Source organism: Lygodium microphyllum, chromosome 2 (assembly GCF_053477565.2).
Source record: "Lygodium microphyllum isolate KBCC chromosome 2, Lygodium_microphyllum_v1.1.10, whole genome shotgun sequence".
NCBI lineage: Eukaryota > Viridiplantae > Streptophyta > Polypodiopsida > Schizaeales > Lygodiaceae > Lygodium > Lygodium microphyllum.
In genome coordinates, this window is record NC_141136.1 from 93454236 (window position 1) to 93468220 (window position 13985).

At 40.9% G+C, this 13985-nt stretch overlaps 1 protein-coding gene across 1 annotated transcript; it reads right to left on the minus strand.

The window, feature by feature from the left end:
• Nucleotides 1-6744: 6744 nt before the first annotated feature.
• On the minus strand, nucleotides 6745-8632 carry LOC148040028 (uncharacterized). Its single transcript, XM_087666005.1, has one exon. It carries the CDS (start codon nucleotides 8391-8393, stop codon nucleotides 7059-7061), a length of 1335 nt encoding a protein of 444 aa, XP_087522131.1. The 5' UTR covers nucleotides 8394-8632; the 3' UTR covers nucleotides 6745-7058.
• Between the last annotated feature and the right edge of the window lie 5353 nt (nucleotides 8633-13985).

The window sequence follows — 13985 nt, forward strand, 5'->3', positions numbered from 1 at the left end:
TTGCCCTCAGATCCCACCTACCCCTGGTTGCCCTCAGTCTCCTGCCATGGAATCTAAACAATCTAGTGCAGAGACAATGTCTTCTCCTACCCAGAGTTAGCTTCATCTTGTACAGTCCTACCCTACAACAACTGCTAAGTTTCCAACCACCCTTGGAGCCCCTATTCAACAAACAAAGCAACCTGGACCCTCCTATCCCCATGGAGAAGAAAAATCTTCCAAGCCGAAGAGAAAGAGAAAGTCTAGATTTTTTTATGTTCAGAAATGTTTTAGTGAGATAAGGAAGGCACAAAGAGCTACACATCATGTGATTCCAAAGACAACATTTATTAGGGTTGTCAAAGATATTTCTTTTAGATTATTAAGGGTGTCCCACTGAAGTTGGCATGCAAAAAAAAAAGGCAGCTTGCAGCCATTCTTTGCCTTCAGGAGGCTGCTGAAGACTTTGTTATTGATTTTATGAACGATGCTTACATTGCTGCTGCTCATGCTCATAGAATGACTTTGATGAACAAAGAATTTAGTATGGTTAGCAGAATCACGTATAGGTTCGACAAGGTATTGAGGCCTTTGCCCACTACTGATAAAAAAGCATTTGAGATCCTTAACGTTCCTCCAAAATTGTCTAGGAGAGCGAAACGGCCAGTGATTGAGGAAAGACCACCTCCGAACAAGTGTTTGCCTATCAAGAACCTAAAGAAGTCGCCAATCAAGAATGACTACAAGAGACTATAGAGTCAGAGGATGAAGTTTGCAAGAGAAAAATCGATGTCCTTGGTCCTGTCAATCTAAAGAGAATGGATAAGGTTTACGTGCAAATGGTTTTGTGTCAGATTCAGTAGTCTTTTGTTGCATGAGGTAAGGATTTTTGGCTCAAAATTTTTTAATTGAATGATAGTGTTGTTTTGTTCATTGCAATTGACATTCATTTGGTTTTGCTTTTGGTTTTAGGGCGTTAATTTCTTCTCTTAGCCAAGAAATCTCTAAAACTATATTTATCGTTGATTTTACTTTGCAGAGGACATTGGAGCTTAATATATATTGATATTTTCACTCAAGAAATTATCCTTATGAACTCTCTGAGGGGTATCCACGATCAAGTAAAAATGTGCGTTGAATACAAATCCTTACTTTTTGGTTTATTGTTTATTTTATTTATTGTACTTTTTGTATAACATGTTTCCATTGACAGTGCTGGGAGGTTGGTGGTAACCTTTTTGGATACTACATATGAGGATATTGCTGATCCTCAAAAACCATATAGTTTTCTCTTACAAGAAGTACCCTTACAAAATGATGCGTATTCTTGTGGATGGAGAGTAATTTCAAATGTTTGTAGGACAATAGATTCAAAGATTCTCAAGATAGATGGGGTTAATGTAAGTATCTTTCGCATTCTGTTTTGAGCAACGTTATTAGATTTTGAGCAACAACATTATTATCAATTTCTTTGTTTTTACTCCCTACAAGTACGAACTATCACTCATCTTACAAACTTATTACAATTTTCCTTGTAGTGCAAATATTACCCCGATTCATACACATGGTGGATAAGAGAGAGATGTATTGAGTTAATTTTGGATAGGGCAATCACGCTAGTGGACTCTTCTCAACATAATTCCTTAACTAAGAGTAAGGCAAAAGGCAAGTCATCTGAAAAGACAAGTAAGGCAAACTCCACAAAGACAGAAATGCCAACACTTTCTCATCCATCTTCTCATCTACCCCCTCAAGAGAAGAGGGCCCCTGTCCAAGTTAAATTCTTCAACCAACAAAAAAAAAAGCCACTGCAACATCAAGATCTATCTTTTCAAAAAGTGACGACGAAGTTACAATGATGAAAGAAGACAAATAGATACAAATGGCAAGATCTTTGTATATCTACACTTCAATTTTGTAACTCTTCATTCAATGAAAAGCTTTTTGTCCAATGTAGTGTTTTCAATTTTATGGCTCGAAGCTTACAATTGAAGGAGGCAAGCAACTCATACAAGAGAAAAAGCGTTCAGCTCTTTTCCCTACTACTTTACCGTTTACTTTGAACTTATATTCTGGGGATGTACAGTCTAGTATCTCTAAGGTATCCCTTACATCTTTAAGATTCCAATTGGAAGTGATATTTATTTCCTTTTCTATAACTTGCACCTTAAGATTGAAGGGCATGCAATCTGTATCTGAATCCAAGGGAATCCACATGCCTAGTTTAAGTTTGTATCTCCTATAATCAAAACCCAAAGCAAGAGTTTGTCGTGTTATACTATAACACAGAGACAAGGATTGGGGGCATACAATACACCTCATGGTGTCGCCCTTATGGTCAACATCTCTAGATTTCCAAAGCTTCCCTATGATGTTATCTAGTTCTGCGCTTGCAAAATTTCTACTGAGCCAAGATACTTTTTTTCGCTGTAAGTTTGCTATTTTGAAGCAACCCACAAAGATATGTAAGGGGATAAACCATGACAAGCGTATTCTTCTTGAGATCCTTCCAGCTGTCATGGACTTTTGAATATCTTGACATATTTTGAATTTAAAACTATGCATGGTTGCCTTATCATCAGAAACCTCCCAACTTCTCTCACTGAAAGAACTGATGGTCTCATCTGCATATATAATGTCCGCAAACACCTTATGAATCACATTCAAAGTTCCACTCAAACTCTCCATAGGTTGCCATTTAATACTTGTTGATGGAAATATATCTACAACAAAGAATTCAAAATTAATACTTGCTTAAATTTTAAAACAAATCAAATATGTCATTAACTTAAGACATACAATGTGTTTGCTGTCAAACACGTTCATTAGGAGATAAGTGCATATCCCTGGCCATGTAAACATGTTGCACTTTAACTAACCACCCTTCATGCGTAATTTTAAAAGCAATGATATGCCCTTTCCAGTGATGTTTTATATCCTCTCTTTTTCTTCTTTTGACCTTGTGAGAGCCTTTGCAAGAGGGCAACATGGTCACCCAATCGTTTATACAAAAGGTTTTGGCCTTCCATTTTCCGTTTACTCCTTGGCCATAGATAGTGCAGGAGTTTACTAAACGAGACATGCGTCTTTTGAATGCCATACTTAGATTGACATCGCAAAGAAAAGCGCTCACTGAGAAAGGCGAATGAGCAAAGAAAGAAGCTCACCGAGAAAGACGAATGAACAAAGAAGAAATAGTGAAAAGACTAATGAAAATATAATCGGGGCGCCAAAAGCTCCCGACTTTCAAAAATGTTAGTATTAACTTCACAACATCGTTATCATAACCAGTTTTGTCAGATTTTATAATTAAATAAGGACTTCGGGACCATCAAAACATGTCAGAGTTTGGAGATTTTGGCTAAAAGAGAGAAGAGAACCACGGAGTCCACTCTACTATCTCCAAAAAGGAGGAGACAAGAATACCATATTCTTGCACACGTGGCAAACTCTCTTTGGCCCTTTCCTTAATCCCGTGATTAACAAAAGTGCATTTTTTGAAGCGTTTTTGGCCCTAATGGACCAATTAGTCACTTAGTCTGAGCTTTTTAGGCTATGCATTTGTGCTACTAGTAATACATTTGAGGCATATAAGGGACTATCAAAATAATCTACTATTGTGAAAATGTCTCAAGTTGGGAGAGTGACTGGTACTATCCTTTTATTGGGTAGGGATTTGAACTTAGTTAAGGATTATTTAATGGGTGTTGCATTGTCTAATATAGTCGACAAAGTAGAAAAGTTGATGCATGAATAATGGACCAATATTACTTTATGGTAAACATCACACAATTTAGCTGGTGAATCTTTTAGTGCAACATTGTGAATATTTTTTGGCAAATGCATGGATATGTTGCTACTAGGTTGCTATTGCAATTCCCTTTACTTTGATGGGATACTTGCTATTAAAAATTTATAGAGAATGTACTTGCATATTTTTTCCTCAACAAGATCTACTTCTAGACTTACATTGAGAATGTTGAATCTTTTTTGTGCTTTTTCAAGTTGTAGCCATACTCTAATTTGATTGCAATATAATTCTTGTGGTCAGTACTTTCTTTGTAAAGTTACATATGCATATACTTGTAATTTGTGCTTTGAAGGAAAGTGTGAGATATGTGAAACAGATTTAAAACTCAACACACAGTGTGCCCACCAAGCACTAGAGCAAGACGACATAAGATAGATGTGATTATCACCACCTTAGCACATTGTGTACCTACTACCAAAGAGTAGAGGTATAACACAACCTAGAAATGCCTATTGCTATACTTGTTGTACTATGTGGTTGGATACATTACAACTAACCTTGTAGGGCTTGTTTGAGATGCTCGTTGGTGTTGGTTTCTTTATGCTTGTTTTGCTTCTCTTCTAGTCATCACACACATATGCATGCATGTACACCCCCAAAAGTATGCATGTGTGTGCTTGTACTCTTTTCACTGCTAAAATCATAGCTAACCTATGTCTCAATCAATAATTTTTAATGAAAAGCATCAAAAGTTATAGGAAAGTCGAAACAATCATAAAAAAGCCTAGCCTAACCCTTGGGAGGGACACTCGCAAATATATAAGCATATTATGTGGGTGCCAAAGAGGGGAGTTTAAAAATACAAAATTTTCATTCAAAAGGGTACCCTATAAAGAGGTCATTTACACATTGAACAAAAAAGGTATTCTATGTCTCAAAAACTTACAAATAAAGGTATTTTTAAAGTCCTTAAATGCATACGATATAAAGAGTTTACATATAGTGAACCCCTCGAGGCCTAACCATAAGTAGCAAGAAGCACATCAACGATGGTGTGTGACTAGTCTTTGTGATGGTCATTATGGAACCTGTTGGGCAGCATTCATATTCAATATGGCACCCCCCGAGCCTTCATATCCAATATGGCACCCCCTGAATGATCAAGTCTATAGCATGCTGCATAGATGGCTCTAATGTACGGTAGTGTAAATTACAGCATGACAGAAACACTAGAAAGAGGAGTAGTTCATGAATGAAATAGGTGCTGATTACATAAGAGGTGATAGATGCTCCCATGATACTTAAAGTCTGTTCAGAGTCTCCACACAAATGCAGTCAGGCTCTACTCTAAGCCAAGAAATGTATCCATTCAAGGGTTGCATGGTGCTGGCAGCTGCAAGCATGTGCCTCTGCTTTTCTCACGAGCCTTTTCCTCTCAGAGAATCCCTGACATGCATTGACACTTCTCCGAGTCGTCAGCATCACAATATTCAGTTACATCCTTCAAGTTACTAATTTTTCAAGTCCAGAATAAATTTGCAGTGAATTTATAGGTAGCCACTGTTTGCAGCAGCAGGTTCATGCATGCTCCCACCACAAAAACATCGACGAGCTATTCTGTCTGGAAAGAGATGACATGCATTCGCTGCTGTATCTGGCAATAACATTAGTTAACCTGAACTGCGTCATAGATTTTCAATAGACATGGGTTTTCCAAGCTTTACCCATCCCTTAGAAATGGCAAAATTTGGCATTGCCAATCCATGGACAATTCCCTTGTAGTCCAATTAGTCAAGGTTCCCAATTCTTACACAGTTCAAACCAAACATAACCAGTATACCACATACGGAAAAAATAGAGTATTACACTTACATCATTCATAAGTCATCGCACCTGTATTAATGGAAAGTTAAAAGGACCAAAACCGTCAATAATTCTTGCAGAAAGCATTGCAATTTGCATCATCCAACCAAATGTCGTGACAGCCATTTTATAAATGCAAGGCAAGAGTAAGACCAAAAGCATCAAGCGTACTCCATGAACGGCGACAAACCATTGATCATTAAAAAGGAAAGGACTTTTATGTTGTCATTAGTGATCCAACTCTTCTATCCTTTATATCTCCCAAGTTTGAGAGCATTTCCCTTGGTTTTTTCTATCTTTGTGGTATTCGATGCAACAAACATCAACAACCTCAAGTAATCAATAGGGCATGCCGCACAAGTCCATTATGAAATGTATCCTCATTGCATTATTTTTAGAAGCATCTTTCACATGTCTTTATGGTTGCAACAATATGACTAAGGAAACACATGTCCTTTCCCCACGGACGATTCCTTGTCTTGCTATGAAGCGCCTATATTCCGCTCTACATTCTTGCTCATTTATGATTGGCCTTGGGCCTTGTCCAAAGTGGGGAGAGCGTGTAAGGTGAGATTAAGACCTGGTTCCATATCGAGTCTTGATTTGTTATACCTTACGATACTTTAAATAAAAAATATCCCTCAACTTCAAAGTTACCGTCTCTTCCAAAATTCCAAGCTTTCAAGCTACTGTAGTGCTATAATCCAAGTTAGCTCGTCGCATATAACAGTAGATTATACCATATGCGTGTAATACTTATAATGCCAAATGGAATACTAAGATACTTATAGCTCATACTTTAGGACACAGAAGTTGGGCAACTTTACTCATAAGACGTTAATATTATTAATGCCATAATCGTTATACAAATTAAACACTTGTTTTTGACGAGCATTTTAATCATTTCCAATCCTTCGCCACACCCTTCAGATTTTTCCATCTTCTCTAGGATGAGCAAACTTTAACATTGTCATTCCATTGAAATTTAGGATTGTTGTTTGCACTTCAGTGGACAAGCTTATAGCCTTTGGATAGGTGAATGGCTGTCGAATCTTGACCTTTATATTGTCACTAGTCACAGAGAATGATCAAGCCACATTTTTCAAGCAGACAACATAACGAATGAATACACGAGCGATCAGAAAAAGGAAATGTGAACTTTATTTGCAGAGAAGATTGAAACAAACGGCTGCAAAATATCCTTTTGATTGGAACAAACAAATGGGCGGTTTTGATGCAGGCCATGCATCCTCATCAGCGCCAGCTGATCCAGTCAATATGCTTGATCATCTGTCTTCTCTCTTTGGTGGTGCAGCTGGTTAACAATTAGCAGGGTAAACTGCATTAAGTTGTACACAAGGGTGCCAACCTTACCAAACAATGGATTTCAAGGTAAATGAACTGTGATTCTGCCTCCCCTCCCTTTTTCCCCCTCTCTCTTTGAGAGGAGGATTGAATTAGGCCATCATGTTCTAATGGCAAGAGCTCGAACAGCTACATGGATTTCTTCACACAACTGCGGCGGCCTCTGAGTAGGGGGGTTGATTCGACAATGCAGCTGATCATGCCGACCGTGTCGAGGATTAGTACCGTTCTGTAGCTGTAGTAGTGCAGGTAGCTGCAGCAGCCGGCCGGGTGAATATGGTGTTGCTTCAACTGCATCGACAAGCGGTCTGGGGGGAAGTGCTAGTGCTTGACCAGTGGCCTTTTCCATCGAAGGAGCACAGCTAGTAGTCGATGCGACAGGGCCTGGTTGATCATGGGGTGCAAGGGACGCGGCGCAGAAGCGAGCCACCCAAGGGTGTTTTAGGATGCTGGCCAGTGTGGGCCTCTTCTTTGGGTTGATCGACAGCATGTGGCGCACGAGATGCCTGGCCGGGAAGGACACGCAACGATGAGCAGGCCACAGGTGCTGGCTCTCCAGGTCGAGCAGGGCCTCTGGACAGCCGGGTGGAGGAGGAGGGGGGAGGTCGCCCGTGAGCATCTCGAAAAGCACAACCCCGGCGCTCCACACGTCCGTCTCCCAGGGACTGCATGGCGAGCCGTCCTGGAGCTCGGGTGCCATGTAGCCGGGAGTGCCTGCCGCATCCCAGACGCAGCAATGCCTGGGATTATATGCCAGCTGCCGCTGGTCGAACATTGTGGCCAGCCCGAAATCTGCCAGCTTCACCGAGGACAGGTCCCAGGGGCGCAGGAGCAGCATATTCTCGGGCTTAACGTCCCGGTGCACCACCCCTTTCCCATGGCACAGCATCAGCGCCCGCACCAGCCTTACGAACACCGTGGCCGCTTCCCTCTCGCAGAACCCCCTGCGGTCCATGACTTGCCTGAGCGATCCTCCCTTGCACAGCTCCATAGCAAGGTATCTCTTATCGGACCCATAATTCGTGAGGTGATGCCGCAACCCCACGATGTAATCAGCAGCATCTGAATCAGGCCGACAATCAGGGTCAGTGGTACTCGTTAATGTCCTCATCACCCTTACCTCATGATCGGCTGCATCCTTCTCATCCTTGGTGAAGGCAGCGAGAACTTTCAGTGCCACCTCCTCCTGGTCATACTTAGCTGCGGCAGATTGTTTAAGAGACGTATCATGATGATGAAGAACTGGTGGTGCAATTACCTTGGCACGATACACAGCCCCGAAACCTCCACTTCCGAGCTTGTTCAGGACCTCCACGCCTACTTGCTCTGCCGCTGCTGCCCCCTCTTCTTCTTCATGTCGCCTCAAGAGAATCATGGTGGTCGTTGGCCCGCCAGGTTGGACTTTCTTGTGAGTATTCTGCGGCTGCGCGCCCATGCCTAGAGACGACGTACGTCGCGGGGTAATTACTGCTACTGTAGCAAGAAGATGAATGGACTTGAAGTTGAAGAATGGGAGGATCAGAAGGCCAAAAAGCCACCTGCAGCCTGCAGGCTAGCTTCTGTGTCTAGGTATGGTCACGTAGCGCTTACTGATGCAGCGTCGCTCGCTCTCTCTGTCTCTGTGGGTGTGGGTATATTCACGTAGCGTAGGGCGGAAGCGACGAGGAGGTACGGGGAGACGTCGAACTTGGAAGAGGAGAGAGAGAATGGGAGTGGCTGGCTTTATTTATACGAAGGGATGGCCAAAACCGCGCCCCAAAAGTGTGGAAAGCGCAAAAGTATGATGTAATACTCCGAGTAGGCCAGGCTGTCTCGACGCGTGGTGGGCCGTGGCCCCGCGTGGACTGCTTTCCGAGTTTTCACTTTTCAGGGTAAAAAAGTAAATCTTTTGAATACCACCACAAGCTACAAAACTATAGCGTATGAATCGCCTTCTTAATAAATCCATCAAGTTAAAACGTCATTTTGCCCTCCACTTTCTCCCCCCCCCCAACCGTTTGGAGAAAATGCTCCACTACGGTGTAATTTCCAGTGTCCACCTTCCGCGGGCCCCGCCCTCGTATGCTGCCTCGCACATGAGGCCTTCAAGATCAACCATAGTAGAGGCAAAAAAATGTCTATCTTCAGTAAATAAATAGACAAAGTTTGCACATGTGAACCATCAAAAAAGTCAACCACAAAGTTTGCACATGTGAACCAGCAAAAAAGTCAACCTCATCGCAAACTACCATGATCTACAACCAACAAAAAAGTCAACCTCATCACAAACTACCATCATCCATGATCCACAACCAACCAAATTCCAACACGTACTCTCCATGGCAATTGAACAATGGTTCGAGGGAAAACACAAGATTTCCCCATGGTTATAGGGGACTGAATAGTTTATTGAAGTTTGGCTGCCACATAAAAAAAAAGTGATCACCATGGTAAGCTTTTTAGGCCTGCAGTAGGTCATGTGTCAGGCCTGTCATAACCCATGCACATGGGCCACCGTTGTGGAGGGCAAGTTATCTTTTTCCTATGTGGCAATGATGTGTCACTAAAGATTCCCTCACCTCATTTCAAATGGAGTAGTCCCCCTCCAACTATGGGGAAAAGGTGTGTTAAGGGGCCTCACCATGGTAATACTTACCTTTTATGACACATGGATAAATCTCATTCATCTCTTCTAAAAAGGTGGTCTATATTTAACCAAATTCCATAGTTTCCATGTGCGCCCAACTGGTTAATTGAGCTAACATGGTTCATAAAAAATTTGATTGTAATCCTCGACCATGGTAACTCGTGTGCATAGGCTTTTCAAGGAGTTCATGTTAAGTTTGCGCTCTAGTTCTATCTTGTCTATTGTGTATTTCTTGCTAATTTCCTTTGCCTCTTGTTATTCTATCAAAGCGATCTCCCAGTGTTATTGTGCCTCTCTTGACTTGCAAGTCTTTGATCATTGGTTCATCAAACTAAATCTTAATATGTCAAAGTAGGAAGGATAAGGTTAGTTTCAAGCCTTAGTTGTGTGGGTTAAACATATAGTTAAGATATTGAGCAAAATAATATTTTGAATATCATCTTGGAGATTCAAGCATATCAAGTTGTGTGGGTTAAAAATGCGAGACATATAATTGAGATACTAATCATGCATTGCTAGGGATATGAATTCCAAACCTTAGAAGTAAAAACCACAGCCATTTCCTAAGACCATTCACAATTGTTAAAACCAATGTGGATTAAACTTCATTTCCTCCTTCCAAATGGAATCCTTCCATAAGGATTTAAAACCACCAATCTTTAGTCATGAGGAGGAAAATGTAGAAGAATGTTTAACAATTACATTTCCTCAAACATGGCAAGATCTACATCTCTTGTAGGATACATAGTAAGAAATTTGATTCCATCAACAATATGTCTACCCTTGCTAGTAAAGCCACATAGTGGTAGGTGAAACGTAGAAAGAGAATATGCCAACAGTTCGAGAGGCACTTATTTAAGAAAGGATGTATTTTCTCTAAGAAAGAGGAGGTTAATATTGACATAGATGCCAATAACAAAATGAATCAAACCCTATACATAGCTAATCAATCTACAAGGCTTTGAAAGCTAAAGAGTGAATATCAAAAGTTAGACAGTCAATTTTGTCCAATATGATAATCAAGTTAGACCTAAGTAATTGATGATGCTATTGAACATGCCTATATTCACATCAATGTTACTTGAGGGAATCTTATCAAAATGAGCATTAAGTGAAAAGTAATCTAGAATGTGATGGTGTCTCATAGAGTATGAAGCAACACTTTAACTAGTGACTTGATTATGATATAAATATTACAGTTCTTACCAAATTTACAATAGTCATTAAATTCTAATATAAAGGGCCCTTTTGCAGTTCATATTTCCCTTATTGGATTTGACTTGCTAAAAACAACCTAGAGCAGCATATTTTTTCTTCAAGAAGTAGATCCATATCTTCCTTATCATGTCATCGACAAAGGTCATGAAGAAGATCGACTTGCTAAAAATGACAGAGAGTACCCTATGTTTTCTTCAAGAAGTAGATCCATATTTTCCTTGTCATCTCATCCACAAAGGTCATGAGAATTGAGTTCCACCAATTGATATTACTTGGCATGATCCCAAGAACTCATTGTGTATGATTTCCATGTTGAGATATCGAGCTCCACTCATGATATGCCAGGGTGACCGTTGTGCATTTATGTCACCGACTTGTCAGTTTGCAGATGCGGTTGGTACACCGCCCATGAATAATAGCTAGATGACATCTATCCTTATCTACTCTAGTTCGTGGCTCAGTTAGTATGCCACCTTAGTTAGTTGAGTTTGGTTTGAGACCCATATATAGGGTTCTTCTATTTCTTTGTATGAGAGTTCTTTTGGCTTACACAACTAAGAAGAGAAAAACAGTTTTCAGCCTCCACCTTTGTGTGTATTCCCCCATTGTGCAAGCAAGAAAGCTACAAGTGAGACTTCTTCTCTCCCACAATCTTGACATGGTATCAGAGCCTTATTTGTGGTAAGGAGCTCAAGAAAGCAAACCAAGTTCGCGGTGTTCTGGTAAGAGGAGCAGTGTTGCTTTCATTTTCTGTTTTGGGAGCAAGTCTCTGCAGGTAGCACATCCGAAAAGGGCAAAAGTGCATTGTCTCAGGTTGAGACGCCCTTCGTGGTGAAGTAAGAGGGCAGTATATGCTGCGAGAAATGGGCTTTAGCCCTCGGTGACCCTGTTTTTTTGATTTGAGGCCATTTTAGGGCCTGTTTTGGAGGCGGAAGTTTTTTGCACGCACCCAGGAAAAGGCCCAGTTTTATGCTATGCGACCACTGTTCTACAGGTCGGTGAAAAGTTACTGTAGAAATTGTATCGTATGCCTGTGCGCAGAGACATTGGGAGTTACAGAATCATCCTTGTTGCCTGTTGATGCAAAATCGTCATTAGGAAGTGACTGTGTGGTCAAATACCACTTTCGTCAGTTTTTGCAGATTTGCCCTTGTGAGGCTGAAGCTGTGTTCTTTGCAGTGACAGAATTTTTTGCAGTGTTCTGTAATGGCGTCTGATTCTCTTTCACAGATTGTCACACTGAAAAGCTTGACAAGAACAACTTCCAAGCATGGAAGTTTAGAATGACGAATTTCCTTATGGGAAAAGGATATTGGGAATTTGTTGCAGGAAATGAAGAAGAACCAGTTCTTCCTGATGTTCCCAATCAACAGCAAATGCAGGCATTTAAAGCATGGCATGAGAGAGCCAAGAAAGTTATGTACTGGCTGTCTATCAGCATTTCAGACTCTATGATTGTGCATATTCAAGATGCAAGTACACCAAACGAGGCATGGGATACTTTGTCAAAAATGTATAGCACAAATACACAAGCCAGGAAAATGCAGCTCAAGCAAGAGTTGCATAATGTGCAAAGAGAAAATATGAGCATCAATGACTACCACATGAAGGTGAAGAAGATTGCAGATGCGCTTGCTTCCATTGGGTCGCCAGTGGAAGATGATGATTTAGTTTCTGTGACCTTGAATGGTCTAGGAAAGGATTATGCACAGTTTCGGACATCCATTTCAGTTCGTGAAAGATTTCCTGATTTTGAGGAGTTGATTGCTCTTCTAATTTCCGAGGAGCAGAGAAATGGTGGTGCATCTTCTTTAGGAGGAACGTCAAAAGAAGCTGTCTTCTACTCAAATGCTGGAAGAGGTAGAGGCAGAGGTAGAGGAGGCCGATCTGGAGGCCGTGGTAGAAATCAGAATATGCAGCAAACTCAAGAAAACTAGTCCTATGGAGGAGGACGTGGTAACTCTAGAGGCAGGGGGAGCCAAAGAGGTCGTGGTGGATGGCAAAGAGGCCAAAATGCAAACAACAATATTGAATGCTACTACTGTGGTAAAATGGGTCATATGGCTAAGGACTGCTATAAAAAGCAGAATGATATTATGAATGGAAAATTGCAACAAGGAAATTATGCATCTTCTAGTAGATAGGGTGATGACAGAAATGAGCATTTGTTTATGGTGCAGCACATGACCAATTCTGTGACAAGTGCAGAAGAAAGAAACGATGTGTGGTATATTGACTCAGGTGCATCAAACCACATGACAGGTCATGCAGAATGGATGGAGGATGCAAGGAAAATGGAAAAACCAGGATTTGTGGAGACTGGTGATGATACTGCACATCCTATTGTGCAGATTGAAAAAATTCCTTTGTCTATGCAGGATGGAAAAAAGAAATACCTATCAGATGTATTTCATGTCCCGAATATCACCAAGAACCTAGTTTCTGTTGGTCAAATGGTTGAGCAGGGCTTGCAGGTCAGATTTAACTCTCATGGATGCTTTGTTGAGGATATGAAAAATAAAGGTCACTTGATAGCAAAAGGAAAGAAGAAGGGAAGAATGTTTACGTTGGATGCAGACATGCCTGAATTGAGTGCAGCAATGTTTGCACATGGGACCGGTGTAGTTGCAGATATTGATATCTGGCATAAACGCATTGGTCATGTTAATGTACATCGGCTTAAATCAATGCAGGCCCAAAATATTGTTGCAGGATTGTCTAAATTCAAGGTTGCAGAAATGCATAAAGTATGTGAAGCCTGTCAGTTTGGAAAACAGGCAAGGAAACCATTTCCTAGACATGTTCAAGAGAGTAAGAAGCCATTGGAATTCATCCACTCTGATGTGTGGACTACTAAAGCTGCATCTCTTGGAGGCTGTCATTATTTTGTCACTTTTATTGATGACTATAGCAGAAAAGTTTGGGTGTTTATGAAAAAGAAAAGTGAAAATTTTGGGCATTTCAAAACTCTTAAAGCTATGGTTGAAAAAGAAACAGGCCTGCAAATAAAATGCCTAAGGTCAGATGGAGGGGGAGAGTACCTCTCAAATGAGTTTACAAGGTCCCTGCAGGAGCATGGCATAAAGCAGCAATATTCATGCAGTCATACCCCATAACAAAATGGAATTGCAGAAAGGAAAAACATGCATATTGGAGAGGTATCTCGTGCCATGCTCAATGAAA